At 42.3% G+C, this 19,349-nt stretch overlaps 1 protein-coding gene across 6 annotated transcripts in view; it reads left to right on the plus strand.

The window, feature by feature from the left end:
- Nucleotides 1–19,349, plus strand: part of EVA1A (eva-1 homolog A, regulator of programmed cell death) — an 80,467-nt gene that overhangs the window by 50,366 nt on the left and 10,752 nt on the right. For 4 of the 6 annotated variants that reach the window (XM_064481981.1, XM_064481982.1, XM_064481985.1 and 1 more), the window contains exons 2-3: nucleotides 7,975–8,097; nucleotides 16,547–16,718. In XM_064481981.1, the coding sequence (XP_064338051.1) occupies nucleotides 16,673–16,718 (46 nt within the window). In that variant the 5' untranslated portion in view covers nucleotides 7,975–8,097; nucleotides 16,547–16,672. Of the gene's footprint in view, nucleotides 1–7,974; nucleotides 8,098–15,184; nucleotides 15,326–16,546; nucleotides 16,719–19,349 lie in introns of all 6 variants that reach the window. The other 2 variants (XM_064481983.1, XM_064481984.1) reach the window with 2 other exon arrangements.

Genomic DNA, 19,349 nt, shown 5'->3' on the forward strand with positions numbered 1-19,349 from the left:
TTGGTACGAATGTTGTGTTTCTGTCTGACCACTTCCTGCCTGTCTCTGTTGACAGTTTCTTCTTTCTCCTTCCGACACTGGCAGCTGGTTTTCTCCAGAGTTCAGCCGTGAGCTTTTTCCTTGACCTTTGGTATTCTTTGTCAGGATTACCTCATCTATTTTTATACTTCAGCTGATGACTCTCAAATGCCATTAATTATCTCTCCAGAATCACAGTATGACTCCAGTCTTCCTTTCCAATGTTATTGCCTCCAAACATCTTTCCATTTCTTACAAGCTGGCCAAACTCAATGTTCTTGGGTCTCCCTACACCTCCTTCGTGAAGGAGAATCTGATGTAAGGCCCCTAATTTCAAAGCACTTACAGCTTAATGCAAAAATATGAAAAACACATACTTCTACTGTGTGCAAAAGACTAACACGTGGAGTTATGGGGTCCAAAAGAAGGAGCGATTCTGTGTCCAGGGAGGATCAGAGCGCGTCCTTGCAGGGGCGATGACATAGATCTCGGAGGCTGGGTGAGACTCAGAAACGCATTACTGTGCAGAAGTGCATTCAGCAGAGCAAAATCCAGAGGTAGAGCCTGGTGGGAGGTATATGAAGGAAAAGGTGATTCCATTTGCTTGGACGTTGGGCTGTGTTGGAAAGGTAGGTTGGGAAGAACCTATGAAGGGCCCTGATTTAAAGGCTGACACCTGAATTTTGCTCTGTAGGTGGTGATTTTAGAACAGAGGAGTGGCATTATTAGGATGCTGTTTCTGAATGCTCATCCTGGCACCAGCATATGCTCTTGGGGTAGGGGAAAGAGAAGAGGGAAGACCTCCTAAGTTAGGGGAGTGACAACAAGGACAGAAGAGAAGGGATGTGAAGTAGAATTTTTCAGGGTAAGGGAGAGAAAAGGCCTGTGATGACTCCCAGGTTTAAGCCTGGGTGACCCGGAGGCTCAGGATGCTGAGAACGCTGTAGAGGAAAGTGGAAGTGGGTGGTAGGTAGGGGCATGAACTTAGGACATATTGGACTGGAGAGATGTCTGAGAAATCTAGAACTCTGTTCTTGCCTCATCCAACCTCAGTACTTGAGACTTCTCTTTCAGGTCAGGATGGTTTGGCTCCATGCCCCACTCCCAGCAAGGATCAGCCCCACCTTGGTATGCCCAAGCCTATATGACTTCAGGCAGTAAATACTTAAGAGGGTCCCCTGACCCTCTGGGTATAAATATCGGGGCATCAGTCCTGATAGGGCAGCCTGGGGCTGATCATGAGAACCTTGCTGCCCATCTCCAACCCATCTACTCTGCTTCACAGGACCAGCTTTTGTTTGTCTCCTTTTCAAATTCCTGCCCCCAACCCATCCTCCCCTTTTCCCAATCTTTTAAAATTTTTATTTATTTTTTTTAAATGGGGGTACTGGGGATTGAATCCAGGACCTCATGCATGCTAAGCATGTGCTCTACCACTGAGCTATTTCCCTCCCTGCTGTTCTCCTGTCCCCTTTCTTAAGTTCTCACTCATATAGGCCCTCCTGGGACAGAAACCCATGCCCCAGGCTAGTGCCAGGGTCCAGATATCCACAGACAGAACCCAGACACTGAAAGGTAGTCTTTAAAGATAACTTCCTGGATTTCTGTCTGTCCCACTAGCATAGGGACTCCTGGTCATTGACTATTTTTAAGGCCCATAGAGTTGGCTCAGCTTTTCTATCTGCAAGGTCAAGTCCTTAGTGCCTGTTCATCCTTAGGGATGGGCCCTGCTCTCTCCCCACTCCCAGGTGCTACTTCAAGTTCAGCGCTACCCCTCACCAGTGACTCCCAGGAAATGGGAGGTGTCCAACGTGTGCATGCCTCACTCTGCACCTTGCACCCACGGGGACCTTTCAGGAAAGCATCCTGTACCCTGCCTCCCGAGTTCTGAGCATTCCCTTGGACTCTCCACCCCCTCTGTTCTTCCCTAGCTGCCCTGCCGCAGCTGGACGCCCAGCCTTCATGCTGCGCCGGAGGTCTTTGCGCTGCTGATGCTGCCGTTTCCAGTCTTGGTTTTGCTCCTGGTGCCTCTTGGTTCTGACAGTGTCACTGTTTAATTCCATGGGAGCGCCCTTTGTGTTTCAGGTCTGGGGACTCCAGAAATAAACTGACACTGGGGAAGGATCTGGGCGCATCCAGAGCCTCTGTGGCACTTAGTCAAGCGTCTTCAGTCACTTTCTTCTCATTCTGAAGACTTCACATAATTAAAACCATTCCTGGCCGACACCAAATACATTTTGCACATGCTGCCTGAATTACTATGCAATTTTACCGCAGCGTGGCTCTCTCAGAAATTAATATTTCACTGAAACTATTCCTCTGGATAGGCTGAAGCCAGAGCTGTGGAAATTCAACATTCGCTTTATACAGTGAAACTTCAGGACAGGGCTTTTTCCACCTTTCTCAGATATGCAGCTGACTTGGGGGAAAAACTTAGCATTCTCCGCAGAATCCATGTGGCATGAGCCAAATATCCCAGCTCGCGTTTCTATGTAAAGTGATGAGAAAATACAGTTCTAAATTCCCATCATACAACATGGGTGCTTAAAAGTTAGGGTGACCATTCATTGAGTACCTGCTAAGTGCCAGGCATCTTAGGGACCCTGTGAGTGTGTCGTACCTGGGCCTGTTGGCCTTCTGATCGGTGCTCTGCCCTGGATAGCTGGGGCCAACCTGGAGGCTGCCTTTCTCAGTCTCGAGGGTGCTCTGGCTTCCTGCTAGGTCTGGCCAGTGGACTCACCAGTGGGAGACTGGAGGGTAGAGGAAAAGAGGAAGCCAGAGTATTTCCTCCCTCTCTCTTTTCCTCAAGCATCTCCGCCAGTCGTGGCTGCATCTCCGTGACACCAGCTTTCACTAGTTGAGTCCCCCATGGTTGCAGAGTTTTCCTTGTGACCCTGGCCCCTGGGGAGCACTGCCTCCTCCCTCTGCCCATTCCACTGCCTGCTGTTTGTTGCTGCTAAATACTGGATGACCTCATGATCCCATCCCACACAATCTTACTCCAACTTTTCCCTCTTTTTGAAGTTCATATCAATTTGAGAAGATCTTTAAATCCTTGACTTCGTCATCTGTTGTAGCAGTCTTCCAATCTCGGCTTCTCTGTCACCTTCAACCTGTATTTCTATTTTTCTCACATGCAACCAAGTCCCTACGTTCAATTCCTTTTGTTGTCAATACTTGAAGCTGTTTCTGTTTCTCTGGTTGGAAACAGATTGATGGATTGAGTTAAGAATCATTAACTTCATTTTCAGGATGAGGAAGCAGAAGATCAGAGTGGTTAGCTAACCTTGCTTAGTCTTAAAGACAGGCAACAGTAAGGCTCCGGGTTAACCTCGGGCCAGACCAGCCCTGAGTCCTGTGCCCTCTCCCCCACACACACCTGTGCCCTGTTTGCTGCTGCCGCATGAGTGGAGTCTGATTTCTCCTGTGCAATCCCTTCATAGTCTGGAAAGAGAACTCGCATAACCTTCTTCTCCAAGATCTCCCCAGATGAAACGTTCTCTGTCTTTTCAAATTGTTCCTTATGAGAAGGAATTTTGAATTTCTCCTGATACCCTGATTGAGTCTTCCAGATTAATGCTTCTTAAACTTCAGTGTGAAGATTATGATTCAGGACAACTCTGGAGATCATGCATTAAATTATTTTTTTAAGTTAGACATTTTTTGGATATAATTTCAGATTTACCTGCAGTTGCAAGAAATAAGGCAGAGATCCCATATTCCATATAAAAATTCCCCAATGATAAATTCTTGCAAAACTATAGTACATTATAACAACCAGGATGTTGACTTGATACAGTCAAAATACAGAACACTTCCATCATCACAAGAATCCCTCTGTTGCCCTTTTATTGCTGCAGTCACTTCTCTTCTGAACCCAACTCCTCCTTAATTCCCAAAACCACTAATTTACTCCCTGCTTTTATAATTTTAACATTTTAATAATGGTATATCAATAAAGTCATAAGGTATTCAGTCTTTTGGATTGCGTTTAATCACTCGGTATACTTTTCTGGAGATTCTTCCAGGTTGTTGCATGTACTAAAAGTTTGTTCATTTTTCCTTGCTGAATAGTATTCTGTGACATGAATATACCACGGTTTGTTTGAACATTCACCCACTGAAAGAAATTTGGGTTGTTCCTAGCTTTTGACTATCACAAATTAAACTACTAAGTATATGTGTGGGTTTTGTGTGAATATAAGTCTTCATTTATTTGGGATAAATGACCAGCAACAGTACAGCTGCTGGGTTATGTGATAGTTGCATGTCTAGTTTTTTTTTTTTTGAGAAACTCCTAAACTGTTTTCCAGAGTAGCTGTTTCATTTTACATTCCCACCAGCAATGTGTGAGTGATCCAGCTTCTTCACATCTTTGTCAGCAGTTGGTGCTGTCACTTTGTTTTAGTTTAGCCATTCTGCTTGATGTGTAATGGTATCTCACTGTGGTCTTAATTTGCATTTTTCTAGTGACCAGTGGTGTTGAATATCTTTTCATGTTCTTATTTGTTACTTCAATATCTTCTTTGGTGAAATATCTCCTCATAATTTTATCCCTGATCTAAATGGATTGTTTGCTTTTTTTTTTTTTTTTTTTTTTTTGCTGTTGAGTTCTGAGAGTTCTTTATATATTCTAGATACTAGTCCCTTTGGTAGATATATGATTTGCACAGTTTTTCCCCACTCTCTAGCTTGTCTTTTCATCCTCTTAACACAGAGAAAATGTTTTTAATTTTATTAAGTCCAGATTATCAGTTTTCTCTGTTATGCATTGTGACTTTGGTGCCAAGTCTAAGAATTCATTGCCTAGTGCTAGATCCCAAATTTGTCTATTTTTTTTTCTGAAAGTTTTGTAGTTTTACAATTTACATTTGGGTTTATGATCCATTCTCAGGTAATTTTTATATAAGATGTGAGGCTTAGGACAAAGTTCATGTTTTTGCTTATGGATGTTCAGTTGCTCCATTTGTTGAAAAGGTTCTTTCTTCCACTGAATTGCTTTTGCATCTGTGTCAAAAATCAGTTGAGCATATTTGTATGGGTCTATTTCTGGGTTCTCTAATCTTCTGCACTGATCTGTTTCTATCTCCCTGTAATAACACAGTCTTGATTAATGTAGCTATATAATCAATAAATAAACAAATGGGACCTAATTAAACTTACAAGCTTTTGCACAGCAAAGGAAACCATAAGCAAAGCAAAATGACAACCTACGGAATGGGAGAAAATATTTGCAAATGATGCAACTGACAAGGGTGTAATTTCAGAATATATAAATAGCTCATACAACTTAATAACAAAAAAACCCAAACAACCCAATCCAAAAATGGGCAGAAGACCTAAACAAGCATTGCTTCAGTGAAGACATACAATGGCCAATAGGCATATAAAAAAAATGCTCAATATTGCTAATTATCAGAAAAATGCAAATCAAAACTACAATGAGGTACCACCTCACATCAGTCAGAATGGTCATCATTAAAAAATCCCAAAATGATACATGCTGGAGAGGGTATGGAGACAAGGGAACCCTCCTACACTGCTGGTGAGAATGTAGTTTGGTGTAGCCATTGTGGAAAACAGTATGGAGATTCCTCAAAAAACTAAAAATAGACTTACCATATGATCCAGCATTCCCACTCCTGGGCATATATCTGGAGGGAAATCTAATTTGAAAAGATACATGCACCTCAATATTCATAGCAGCACTATATACAGTAGTCAAGACATAGAAACAACCTAAGTGTCCACTGACAGATGGCTGGATAAAGAAATTGTGGTATATTTATACAATGGAATACTACTCAGCCATAAAAAAGAATAAAATAATGCTACTTGCAGCAACATGGATGGATCTGGAGATTGTCATTCTAAGTTAATTAAGCCAGAAAGAGGAAGAAAAATACTATATGATATCACTCATATGTGGAATCTAAAAAGAAAGAAAGAAAGAAAGAAAGAAAGAAAGAAAGAAAGAAAGAAAGAAAGAAAGAAAGAAAGAAAGAAAGGAAGGAAGGAAGGAAGGAAGGAAGGAAGGAAGGAAGGAAGGAAGGAAGGAAGGAAGGAAGAAAAAAGTGGCGACTAATAAACTCATCTACAAAACAGAAACAGACTCGCAGACATAGTAAACAATCTTATGGATACCAGGGGAAAGGAAGTAAGAAGGGATAGATTTGGGACCTTGAGATTTTCAAATGTTAATCACTATATATAAAAGTAGGTAAAAAACAAATTTCTTTGTTGTTTTGTTTTGTTTTAGTCTGCACCTATTGATATAAACCAAACATGTGCAACGGTGCTTATATTAATGATTTTTTTTTCTGAAGCACTTAGCCTTTGGACAGAAAAGCTGGCAGGTGAGGGTTAGAGTGGTCTGAGGGCGGTGGGAGGGCAACAGAAAGGTCCTGGTAAGAGCTGAATGTAGTGTAGTTATAGTAGTCAGATTGTGTAGGGAAAAGCAAATGGAGGTTGAGACTGACAAACTGGGTGAGCTGGAGAGTATAAGATGCTTGAGGTCCCAGAGAGGCTGAAAAGCAAATTTGCTTTGATTCTAGGAGTGAGAGTAGTAGGAATAGAAGCTTCTGGTTGGGGAGTGGGATTTCTGAGTGTGAGTTAATCATCCATGGAACACTGGCTTTGTCCATTTACTGTGGGAAACTCTAGGAACAGAGAAGAATGGAGACATGGTCCCTGCCCTTAAGGAGCTCACAGCCCAGACTGCAGAGGTGATGCCTTTCTAAGTGAAAGCAAGGTCCAGGATGTGTCCCTGGAAATGGTTTGCGGCAGTGGGTTGGAGGGGAATGTTGGTAGAACCAAGAAAGCCAAGCAGCTGGTAAGCTAGCATACTGGATGTGTCATCCATAGCTGTTTATCAGTCCTATAGAGAAAATCGAGGTTTCTCTCTGCTCAGCCATTTCTCCAGGGCCATGTGTATCAACTTAGCATCTTGTGAGGTGGGAGCTATTTTTCTATTCAGGCCTTTGCTTCTCAGACTCCATGTGACCATATTGGGGTCTGTGCTTGCATGGTATTCTTTAGTATAGATTTGAGAGTCAGTGGGTTTCAAAGACCTGCTTCCAGGTTTTGGTGCACAAGTGTCTAAAGAACTACAATCTTGTGCTTTAAGTTTCCTTTTCTTTCTTGCCCTTACCAGTAAAATGGAGGTAGGGAGATGACCCAAAGCCTTTGTGAGGCAGACGCAGCTGGGGTAAGTAAAGATATAAATAAACAAGCAGAAGTCAGATTCTGCAAAACTTGGCAGGAAGCAGTGATAACAAATGAGTGAGTGTGTATGCGTGGAGGAGAGAGACAGCTCAGTGCCCTGGGAGCTCTGTGACTGATTTAACTTTTCTACACAATTCTAATTGAAACTGGCAACGTAAAGGAACCGTGTGTGACCTACGTCTTTCAGAGACCTCCAGTGGCTTCCCTAGCTGAGTTGAGATTTCTGGATGGAAGATACAGGCTGTGGGAATCCACGCAGCAGTATGTCCAGTTTTTCGTGCCCACACAGGGCTGCACGAGACTTCATTTTATGGCCCATCTGTGCATTATTATCTGGAAAGTGAAATTCCTCCCTTCCTGTTCCAGAGAGTCTGGCTTGCAGACTTCACAGATGAAGAGCCACACACGCATGCCCCACTCAAGCTGTGTTGTGGGTGTTGGCTGATCGAAGGGAGAGGAAGCATGCATCTTTGCTCTTTTACCCCTTGCTTCCCTTTCTTTATGACCTTGGAAAGTTGGTTTCTCTGGCTGTCTGGATCCAATTCCAGGTTAAACCCTGGCAGAGGGCTTTGTCTCCTCAGAGAATGCTATTCTGTATCTACAGGGGTCTGGAAGCCACCAAGCTTTCTCTGCTAAGCAGTCAGAACAACACCAAGTCTAAGGCATGCTGTGATCTCTCAGGCATGTGATGGCTCTCTGATATTTTTCTGTGCCATCTTTCTTCTCTTTCAGAGCCTGAGGAGCCAACCAGAGCCAATCAAGTTTCAGAACCTCTACTGTCTGATACCAGCATTGCCAGGGATGAAATGTTCTAACCAGATACTCCTCTGCTCTTGACAGCACACCTCTCTCCAGGTAGCTAAGGGGATAATAAGATTTTTTATGACCCTTTGCACGCTATGTAATGAGGTAGTCATCTGCGTGGGGGCTTCCATACCAGGGGTGCTTACTGCTGCTACTGAAATAGAAGATTAAGTGTACCATCATCTGGCACATTTCATTTGGTGCATCTAGTGGTTATACTCAATATAAAGGAGTAGACTCAAGGTTTCAGGGAATATGAATTTGCAGTACTTGGAATAAGTTTATCCCTAAATGGAAGCCAGTGAAAATGGCATACAATGCGTGCAATTAGCCACTGCATCTAAGAGATGGTGCTCATAAGCCAGCTTGTCATCTTCATCAGGTCACCAACATGTGTTCAGGAAGACAAACTTCTGAGAGGTAGGTAGGTGATGGAAAGCAGGTATCTCTTCAGTTTTGCCACATGTTTTCAGTAATTAGGTGAAGGAGCTTTGGGTTATGGATGAAAGAAAGTTGTCAACGAGTGAGAAACATAAGAATTAGTAGGTGCTGTTCAAAGAGAGTATGCTGCAGGAGTTTACTGGCCCCCGAGTGTTCTCTAGATATGATTTTCCCCTAGAATGGCATGGGATTACTCCAGTGGGTTATCACAGGGAGAAAACCCTGGCTTTGAAAATATATGGCTGCTAAGTCACAATTCTGCCCTAGCCAAGATAATTCCCAGGGTCAGTTTGTCAAAAGGAGAGCCTGATCCAGATCTTATGCCAAGTGGCTCTCCAGTTATGAATTAATAGCTGGTATGGTTGATGCTGTATATTCTTGAGGGCTTGGTTGATGTGGTCTTTTCTCCCAGAGAACACTTCTGGCCACTGGGAACATTTGGTTGCTGGTGTCCTGATCAAGGAGCTGCCAAGCAGCCGCTCTCTCTGACATCTTTCTCGCTGTATTGGTCATGCACATGAGATCCGCAAACATTGAGAATGTCTTGGGCTGCTCAGTGAAGTAATTTGATGTTTGTCCTAGAACAGGATTTACAGCCTTGATGCATTAACATTTTGGGGCCAGATAGTTCTTTGCTGTAGGGGTAATATCCTGTGCATTGTATGATTTTAGCAGTATCCTTGCCCCCTACTAGAGGCCACTTTCAACCCCCACCGCACTTGTGACAGCCAGATGTCTCCTGGGGAGCACACTGCCCAAGGTTGAGAATCGCTGTTCTAGGAAGTAGCCAGTGATAAGGGACTTCCTTGAGAAACAGAGCACAAAATTGCACTTGTAGGTGGGTGAATGCTTCACGCCCCTTACCTTTATATTGGTTAAGTGTATTAGTCAGGATTCTCCAAAGAAACAGAACTGTGTATGTATAACAGTAGATTTATTATGAAGACTTGGCTCACACAATCATGGAGGCTGAGAAGTCCCAAGATCTGCCATCAGCAGCCTGGAGGCACGGAAAGCCTCTCCAGGGGTGTAGTTTAGTCCAAGACCAAAGGCATGAAAACTAGGGGAGCCAATGGTGTAAATCCCAGTCTGAGGGCCAGAGAAGACAAGACTAGAGGAGATGCTCCAGCTCAGTGGTGAATCAGGGAAAAAGAGGAGAGTTCTTACTTCCTCCTCCTTTTGTTCTATTCAGGCTCTCAATGGATTGCATAAAGCCTCTCCATCCTTGGGGGGGAGGGCAACCTGCTTTAGTGAGTCCACCAATTCAAATGCAGATCTCATCTGGAAACACCTTCACAGACATACCTGGAAATAACGTTTAATCTGGACATCCTGTGGCTAGTCAAGTTGACTCATAAAATTAACCATCACAGTAGGAGATGTGGAAATGTTTTAATTACAGGGAGAATCACCAGTGGAAAGTGTAGAGCTACCTGGATTTGTTCCATCTCTATTAAGAAAGGGCTCAGGCAGAGGGTTTGGGAGTAGAGTTTGGCTCTGGGAGTGATCACTTGTCTAACTTCTGCAGACCTTGTCTCATTAGTGAGGATGTTTAGGTGTACTGACCCCTGCTCTTCAGTGACGCGTGCCACATGGACCACAGAGGGGCTTCCTAGTCACTCTTTAGCAGTGGCCCTGAGCAGACTCTCCTGTGCCGAGTCCTGCCCTCTGTCTCAGTGTCCTCACTAAGGTGCTCCTTCACCACTTAGAGAACTGACTGTGTGGCTGGGCTGCTAAGTACCGGCCCTCCTACCCCAGATCAGATTTACACAGGAGGCATTAAGTGAAACTCCTTCTAGGCCTGTGCTGTTATAGTATCTGAGTGCTCAGCTACAGGGGCTCACAGACTTCCAGCAGAGCATCTGCAGACTCCGTTGGGCATCTTATAGAGTGAAGAGCTTGATTCCCAAGGCCTGGGTGCCCAAGGTGGCCCTAATGCGCTCCCAAGTGATCCGAGGATCCTGCTGGTCTTTGGACCATACTTTGAGTAGAAGAATCTAGACCAGAGGAGTGCAAACTATATATGGTCCCAGGACCAAATTGGGTCCAACAACCTGTTTGTGAAAATGAAGTTTTATTGTGACGCAGTCGCACGTGTTCATTAGTGTCTTGGTGGTGGTGGCTTTGACACCACAATTGCAAGGCTGAGTGGCTAAAACAGCGAGTACATACCCTGCAGAGTCCTTTTATGGTAAGGGTGTGAAGGTTACTGACCCCTGCTGTGTGGTGACTTGTGCCACATGGACCACAGAGGGGCTTCCTAGTCACTCCAGGATGGCCCACCCAGCAGTTGTCTGTCCTAGCCCATAGCATGCCTTCTTTTTCCCTCTTTCTTTTGCCTCTGGCTCCTGCAACCCTTCCATTAGCACCAGAGGCATGAAGAGACTTGCAGAAAGAATTTCTGTGCCATAGTTAAGCTTCCATCTTGCGTGTGGTCTTCTTGAGGAAGTCCTGAGGAAGTACCCCTGCTCAGCACCCCACGCAGAGCCAGTCAGCTCAGCTATCCTTTTAGTCTTCCAAGTGGCTCACTCTAGGATCTGTTCAGAAATACCCTCGGAGACTTACTCATGCATACAAAGCTCATGCCTAATTGCGCCTTTTGTTTGCTGAGAGCCTCCTTTCATCAGAGGTTTTAACTGAAGTGCAGTTGATTTACCATGTTGTGTTAATTCCTGGTATGCAACACAGTGATTCAGTCGTACAGGCACTGTGCTAGGTACCGGGGTAACAAGGATTTGTAAGATGCCTCATCCGTCCAGGAGACAAACACGTTCACCAGGAATTCCAGTTACACTATTGTACGTGCAATATTAGAAGAATATTTGAATACTTTGTTGGCCAGGAAAAGAGTCTGGAAGATTTGGAGCTTTACTGCATTAGACCTTTTTTTATTTTATTTTTTTAAATCGTGACTCTTTATTAAATTTGACACAAACCCATTTTTGCATTATTGATGTGGTATCTTTTTCTTCTTAATCTATCAATGTGATAGATTACAATTATTTACATTCTTTTTTTATAAGGGAGGTAGTATCTTTAACTTAAAATTAAGCCATATTCATAGTGTGATATAAATAAGAATTCTGTTGACTTTAATTTTTTATTGAAGTGTAGTTGATGTACAGTATTACATAAATTACAGATGTACAATATAAGGGTTCACAATTTTTAAAGGTTATTCTCCATCTGTAGTTATCATAAAGTATCAGTTCTGTTCCCTTGTACCGTATGTCATTGTAGCTTACTTTGTACGCAATAGTTGGTGCTTCTTAATTCCTTACTCCTGTGTTGCTCCTCCCCCCTTTACTCTCCACACGGGTAACCACTAGTTTCTTCTCTGTATCTGTGAATCTGCTTCTTTTTTGTTATATTCGCTAGTTCGTTATATTTTTTAGATTCTACATATAAATGATATCATAGAGCATTTTGGCTTCAATTTTAATATCCCATAATTCTGCTACCGTTCCTGTAAAGTGAAAATCAGTATTTGATTACAGGATTCTCTGAAGGTAGTAACCTTTTAAATTCATTGTTGTACCTCATCAACACTTTATACTTTTATTATTATTGTTAATTTTTTAAATTGTGGTAAAATATACACAAAATTTGCCATTTTAGCCATTTTTAAGTGGACAGATCAGTGGTATCAAGTACATTTACTTTGTTGTGCAACCATCACCACCATCCACGCCCAGAGCACTTTCAACCTTGCAAAACTGAAACTTTGTACTCTGTACCCATTAAATAGTAACTTCCCATTCCTCCCTTCTCCCAACCCCCGACAGCCACCATTCTACGTCCTGTCTCTGAATTCAGCTGCTGTAGGAACCTCATATAAGTGGAATCATACCATATTTGTTCCTTTGTGACTGGCTGATTTCACTAGTATAATGTCCCCGAGGTTATTCCACGTTGTAGCATGTGTCAGAATTTCATTCCTTTTTAAGACTGTGAGTAGTATTCCGTCAGAGGCATATACCACATTTTTGTCTATCCATTCATCTGTGTAGGGACTGTTTGATTCCATCTTTAGACTGCTGCAAGTAATGCTTCTTCATAACTGCTGTATAAATATCTGTTTGAGTCATTGCTTTCAGTTCTTTTGGGTACAGACCCAGAGGTGGACTTGCTGGATCATATAGTAATTCTATTTTTGATTTTTTGAGGAAATGCCATACTGTTTTCCATAGTACCTCTACCACAACTTTACCTTCCCACCAACCGTACACGGGTTCCTCTCCAAATCCTCCTCAACAGTTGTTATATTCTGTTTTTTTGGTAGTAGCCATCCTAATGGATGAGGAGTGGTATCTTTTCTTGTTGTTTTTTTTAATTGAAGTATCGTTGATTTACAATGTTATATTAATTTCTGGTGTACAGCATAATGATTCAGTTATACATATATATTATTTTTTATATTCTTTTTCATTATAGGTTATTACAAGCTATTGAATATAGTTCCTTGTGCTATACAGTATAAACTTGTTATTTATTTTATACATAGTAGTTAGTATATTCTGAGCTCCCAATTTATCCATCCCCACCCCCTTTCTTCCTAGTAACCACAAGTTTGTTTTCTATGCCTGTGAATCTGTTTCTGTTTTGTAAAGAAGTTCATTTGTACCTTTTTTTTTTTTTTAGATTTTACATATAAGTGATATCATATGGTGTTTTTCTTTCTTTTTCTGGCTTACTTCAATTAGTATGACAATCTCTCAGACTATCCATATTGCTGCAAATGGCATACTTTTATTCTTTTTTATGGCTGAATAGTATTCCTATGTATATAAATAATATAATATAATTCCATTATATGTATATAAAATAACTTCTTTATCCAGTCATCTGCCAATGGACATTTAGGTTGCTTCCCTTCCATGTCTTGGCTATTGTATATAGTGCTGCTATGAGCATTGGGATGCATGTATCTTTTCAAATTAGAGTTCTCTCCAGATATATGCCTGGGAGTGAGATTGCGTGATCATATGGTAAGTCTGTTTTTAGTTTTTTGAGGAATCTCCATACTGTTTTCCACAATGGCTGCACCAAACTACATTCCTACCGGCAGTGTAAGAGGGTTCCCTTTTCTCCACACCCTCTCCAGCATGTATCATTTTGGGAGTTTTTAATCATGGCCATTCTGACTGATGTGAGGTGAACTTCATTGTAGTTGTGATTTGCATTTTTCTGATAATTAGCAATATTGAGCTTTTTTTCATGTGCCTATTGGCCATTTGTATGTTGTCATTGGAGAAATGTTTGTTTAGGTCTTCTGCCCATTTTTTGATTGGGTTGTTTGTTTGTTATTGAGTTGTATGAGCTTTGTGGTGTTTTTTTATTTTAGTCTCTAACTATTAGTGATATCGAGCATCTCTTCATGTGCTTACTCGGTTATTGGCCATTTATAACTCTTCTTTGGAAAAATATCTATTCAAGTCCTTTGCCCATTTGTGTTTTGTGTTTTTTGTTGTTGTTGAATTGAATGAGTTCTTTATATAATCTGAATATTAACCCCTCATTGGATATATGATTTGCAAATATTTTCTCCCATTCCATGGGTTGCCTTGTAACTCTTTTGGTTGTCTCCTTTGATGCCAAGAAGTTTAAAGTTTTAATGTAGCCCAGCTTATCTATTTTTATTTTGTTGCTTTTGATTTTGGTGTTATATCCAATAAATTATTGCCAAATCCAGTGTCACAAGACTTTTCTCCTATGTTTTATTCTAATAGTTGTATAGTTTTAGCTCTTCCATTCAGGTCTTTAACCCATTTTTAGTTAATTTTTTTAATATGATGTAAGGAAAGGGTTCAGCCTCATTCTTTTGCATGTGAATATCCAGTTTTCTCAACAAGACTCTCCTTTCCAAACTGAATGGTCTTGGCATCCTTGTTGAAAATCATTTAACCATGTATATAAGGTTTTATTTCTGTGATTTCTATTTTATTCTATTTTATCCGTATACCTGTCTTTATGCAAGTACTATACTGTTTTGATTACTGTAGCTTTGTAGTAAGTTTTGAAGTTAGGAAGTGTGACTTCTAACTTTTTTTTTTTAAATTAAGATTATTTGGCTATTTGTACTGCTTGATATTCCATATGGATTTTAGTATGGATTTTTCTATTTCTGAAAAAAAGCCCTTGGGATTTTGAGACTACCATGGAACTTCTGAATTCTCTTTTAAAGGAAACATTAGTCAGACAGATAAGAGTAGGAGGAGCATTTAGGCAAAAGGAAGGGTACAACCAAAAGCATGAAAAGATAAAAGAGCTTAGTGTATTTGGGAACTAAAAGTAATTTGGTATTGTTGGAGCATTAGGCGTACTTGTATCTCTGTGTGTATGTATATGTGTATGTGTGTAGACTTGGGTAGGAGATGAATTAGGAGCTAAAATAGAGGTCAGATATTGTGGAAGTGGATGTGTGTTGTGTTAAGAATTTTAATGAAGATTAGTTGAAGTGTTGGACTGTAGAGTGAAGTGATCAGATTGGCACTTTATAAAGATAACCCTGTTGGTGAGAGTGGATGCTAAATTGAATAGGAAGAGGTTTTGGCAGAAGCGTCAGATTGGAGACTGTTGGAAAACTCCCATACTTGCACTGTGGTGGGTTAGTGGGGGTAGATAAGAGGGGATGTGCCTGGAACAGCGTTGTCCCACTGCTCACCCAAATATTCCAGTGGCTTCACTTTCTTCCTAGGTCCTGAAGTCCTCATACCTACAGAACAGTCTCTGAACTCAGGATGGTGGCTCCAACTCTTCACCTGTATCATCTACTTGTCACCTTTTGGGAACTCAAATGGCTGTTGAGGGAACCTATACTCTGGCCCAGAGGTGCAAGGTCCGTCACAGGAGCTAGCCCCTTCTCAGAGGCCCCGAGCTCCCACTCCTCATCCTGCCACTTTCTGGTCCTCTGACTCCTCCAGGGACCTTGTGCTCATTTCTGTCTTCCCTGTGGGTTGGTCTGTCATCCCTTGCTTTGGTCTCCCCTAAGCCCATTGGAATCCACCAAAGTGAGAGTTGTCTTATCTGTTGGGACCCATTCCATCCACCTATGGCACTGCAGCCCTTCAAGCCCTCTGAGTGTGATCCATGTTACCAGTGTCTGTGACCCACCTGAGAACCTCTTTCTTCTGCAAGGACTGGAGCCTTCTGCTTCTCTAGCTTTTGCCAACCTGACACCCCTCCATACCCTGTGATTCAGTCCCCTGTCTCCAGCTAGAGTGGCATTGAATAGGAGCCATCAAGATCTTTGCCACCTGAAATCCTCAGCTCTCTGTGAGGGCTTCACTGAATGAACTGGGTAATGATAATGCTGGGTCCGAGCGACAGCAGTTGGAGAAAGAATGTGCTCCTCCAGCCAGAGGCCAAACCACCGAACACTGAGATCCTGAGTTCCTGTTCTGAACCCTGGGGATACAGTTCCTTTGATGGGCAGACAGTGACAGTGCATGTGTTATCACACAGTCCCAGGGTCACAGGTGGAGTCATGGAGCTGGGGGCAGGGAGCAGGCTTGAGCTCCCAAGTTCTTGGTGACATTTTAGAACTGGAACCACTCTGGCAGTTCTGGAATAGCCAGCTCTGAGCCATTGCCAAGGATGCACATTTGGAGATACGTGGGATGAGGCAAGGTGATTAAGGTACACAAGTGCCATCAGTACAGGGAAAAGCAGAGCCAGGTGAAGAGCAGGCTGTGGCTTGGGGTTAAAATGCAAGAATAAAGGGATGATGGGCTGCTCCTTATAGGAAAACCAGGCAGAATGAAATAAAAAGTATCAAGGGAAGGTGAGAGAGAGAAGTGTCAAAATGGGACGTTGGGAGAAGATGGGCAAGAGAAGGGAGAAAGGCCAGGAAAAACAGCTTTAAGGAGTTGTCACTTCCTTGAAAGCCAAGAAGCTTGCTAGAGCAAAGAGAGTAAGATCCCAGATCTTTGCAGTCCCCTAGTTGGGAAGGTTGGCTGGCATTTAGGGGACTGGCTTTTGTTCTTGAGCCCAGGCTACTGGAACACAGCCTCAGGAAATCAGGACATGTTCTCATCACTCACTTTGTGTTCCCGAACAGAGGAGAAGAGAGGGAGGGTGGCCACCTTGATCCAGCCGAAGCATCTCCAGGAGGTCTTCTCCGGATGCCGCATCAAGGCTGCCAATCTGCCACAGCACGGAGCTGGTGATCCCGGAGCAAGTGGACATGGCTTTGCTCAGCAGCATCCTAGCAGCCTATTCCATTGTCTCAGGTAGCTGTCCAGTCTCGGCTGGACCAGGGCTGAAGCCTGGGGCTGGGCAGAGCCATCTCCTGGGTGGCCATCCCTGGCCTCATACCCAGGAGAGAAATGCTGTGCTGTCATAGCGGAGGGGCTCTGTGGTACTGAGTTTTGAGATGAAAAGTCTCTGGTTTGAAAGTTAAGCTTGGCATTCTCTAATTTGGCAAGTGCGGGGTTCTAATGCTTTGTCTTGCTGAAAATGTTTGGTTTTCTTTTGGGCTTAAGTGAGTGAGTGAAGTAGCCTGGGGCTGCTGTTGGCTTCTGTCCTTAAGCGTTTAACTGTGATATGAAAAGCCACAATGGAGGGTCCTCAGCCTGATTATTTCTGTGCTGTGGTTCTCAGCCCCACCCAGGGCATGTGTGTGTGTGTGTGTGTGTGTGTGTGTGTGTGTTTAGTCTGTGCTTAGGGGGCTGTGTGAGGTGTCTGATAACTTTCTGGGAGACATGGAGACAGAAAGTATCTGAGTTTGGAAGAATGTGATAGCTGCCCCTTCCTTGGTTCAAAGTTGTATTCTTTTAGGATGATGGCTGACTTTATCCTCAACATTGTTTCCTGAGAACAAGTACTGTACATATAAACGGAGTAATTTAAAAATGCATGAAAATATACCTCAGTAAAACCGAAATTAATAAAAAACATGAAAATGCTCAGTGGTTTGAATGACTAAACTAATTTTCTGCTGCTTGAGTGAGTTTACAGTTTTTGGTAGTTTGCTTTTGCTTTGTTTCACTTTGCCTGATGTTTCTGGTTATAAAACGGAAGAGACTGAGGTTCTGATTAGATTTCCCCTGGGACTGATTTTACTTTCTAGTTCTCTAGTCAGGATGTGGTGACTTCAGAGTGCAGATGCAAAATTTGTTATTTCTACTTAAAATGGCAAATCTGAGCCAGGATTGAGGATAAAGGAAGCTCATAGCTTCTTGCTGAGAAAGCATCTTGCATGACATGCAACTTGATTTTAGGAAGGAAGACTTCTTAGGAGTTTGGCTGGCTCCTCTGTGGTTGACAAGATGCAGCATGTCGTCTTCACATGCCTCAAGTCCAGGGTTCTTCCTTCTCAGATCAGCAAAGGCTCAGGTCATCAGTCAACTCCCTACTTCCCCAGGGAAGTTCAGTGCCTGGGGCCTTCTTACCTGTGCACCCACACACCAGAGGAATCTCAGTTCTGCTCGTTCAAGCAGAATAGTGACTATTCCGGGGAGAAAGGACACTGGGTCTGGAAAAGAGATGTTTGAAACTCTGGTATCATGTTTTCACATGCTGATCCCTCAACTCTATAGTGAAGACACCCCCAAAATGAAATGAGATGTGGCAGGGAGGGTCTGGAATTTCCAAGGCTTCACATGAAAGTTGCAAATAAGCTGTTGAAGGGAAATATCTCGGGTAAGAGCAAACAGGCTAGTGGGCTTTGGAGCTTGACTTGGCACAGGAAGTACCTGGTGGCTTTCCATTTTGGCCAGCATGAGCCTCAGTTGTGGTCACTGAATGAACTAACTGAATGTCCTGGTGTTTATCATTTGTTTTATGATCTTTTTTTTTTCCTTTTTCAGTTGTATTAGGTAGGATTATTGCAGTTTGACTGCACATACACATTATATTACATGTAAATACACATATATAATACACTGCACTTTTTTTAGTTTACATATATGTGTTGACCATTGTTTCTAAGAACAGATTAGAGCTTTAGCTTTTTAAACTTACATAGTTATCAAAGGAATAAAGCCAATCACAAAATAAGAATCAACAGAATGTGGTGATCCAATCATAAAGGACAGTCAAATGTGATTACACATATTCAAGAAATCAATCATCTAAGTTATAAATAATAAGTAGTTCATTTGTGTCCTAATTTTTTTATTTTTTTAGATTCCACATATAAGTGATATCACATGGCATTTTTCTTTCTCTTTCTAGCCCACTTCACTTAGAATGACGATCTTCTGGTCCATCCATGTTGCTGCAAGTGGCATTATTTTAATCTTTTTTATGACTGAGTAGTGTTCCATTGTATATATGTACCACATCTTTGTCCAGTCATCTGTTGATGGACATTTGGGTTGTTTCCATGTCTTGACTATTGTAAATAGTGCTGCTATGAACACTGGGGTGAAGGTGTCTTTTTGAAGTAGGGTTCCTTCTGGATATATGCCCAGGAGTGGGATTACTGGATCATATGGTAAGTCTGTTCCTAGTCTTTTGAAGAATCGCCATGCTGTTTTCCACAGTGGCTGCACCAAACTGCATTCTCGCCAGCAGTGTAGGAGGGTTCTCTTTTCTCCACACCCTCTACAGCATCTATCATTTGTAGACTTTTTAATGATGGCCATTCTGGCTGCTGTGAGGTGATATCTCATGGTAGTTTTGATCTATATTTCTCTGACAATTAGCAATGCTGAGCGTTTTTTCATGTGCCATTGGCCATTTGTATGTCTTCATTGGAGAAATGTTTGTTTAGGTCTTCTGCCCATTTTTTGATTGGATTGCCTATTTCTTTGATACTAAGTTGTAAAAGTTGTTTGTATATTTTGGAAATTAGTCTCTTGTTGGTAGCATCATTTGCAAATATTTTCTCCCATCTGTAGGTTGTCTTTTTGTTTTGT

Source organism: Camelus dromedarius, chromosome 33 (genome assembly GCF_036321535.1).
Source record: "Camelus dromedarius isolate mCamDro1 chromosome 33, mCamDro1.pat, whole genome shotgun sequence".
In the NCBI taxonomy this organism is placed as follows: domain Eukaryota; kingdom Metazoa; phylum Chordata; class Mammalia; order Artiodactyla; family Camelidae; genus Camelus; species Camelus dromedarius.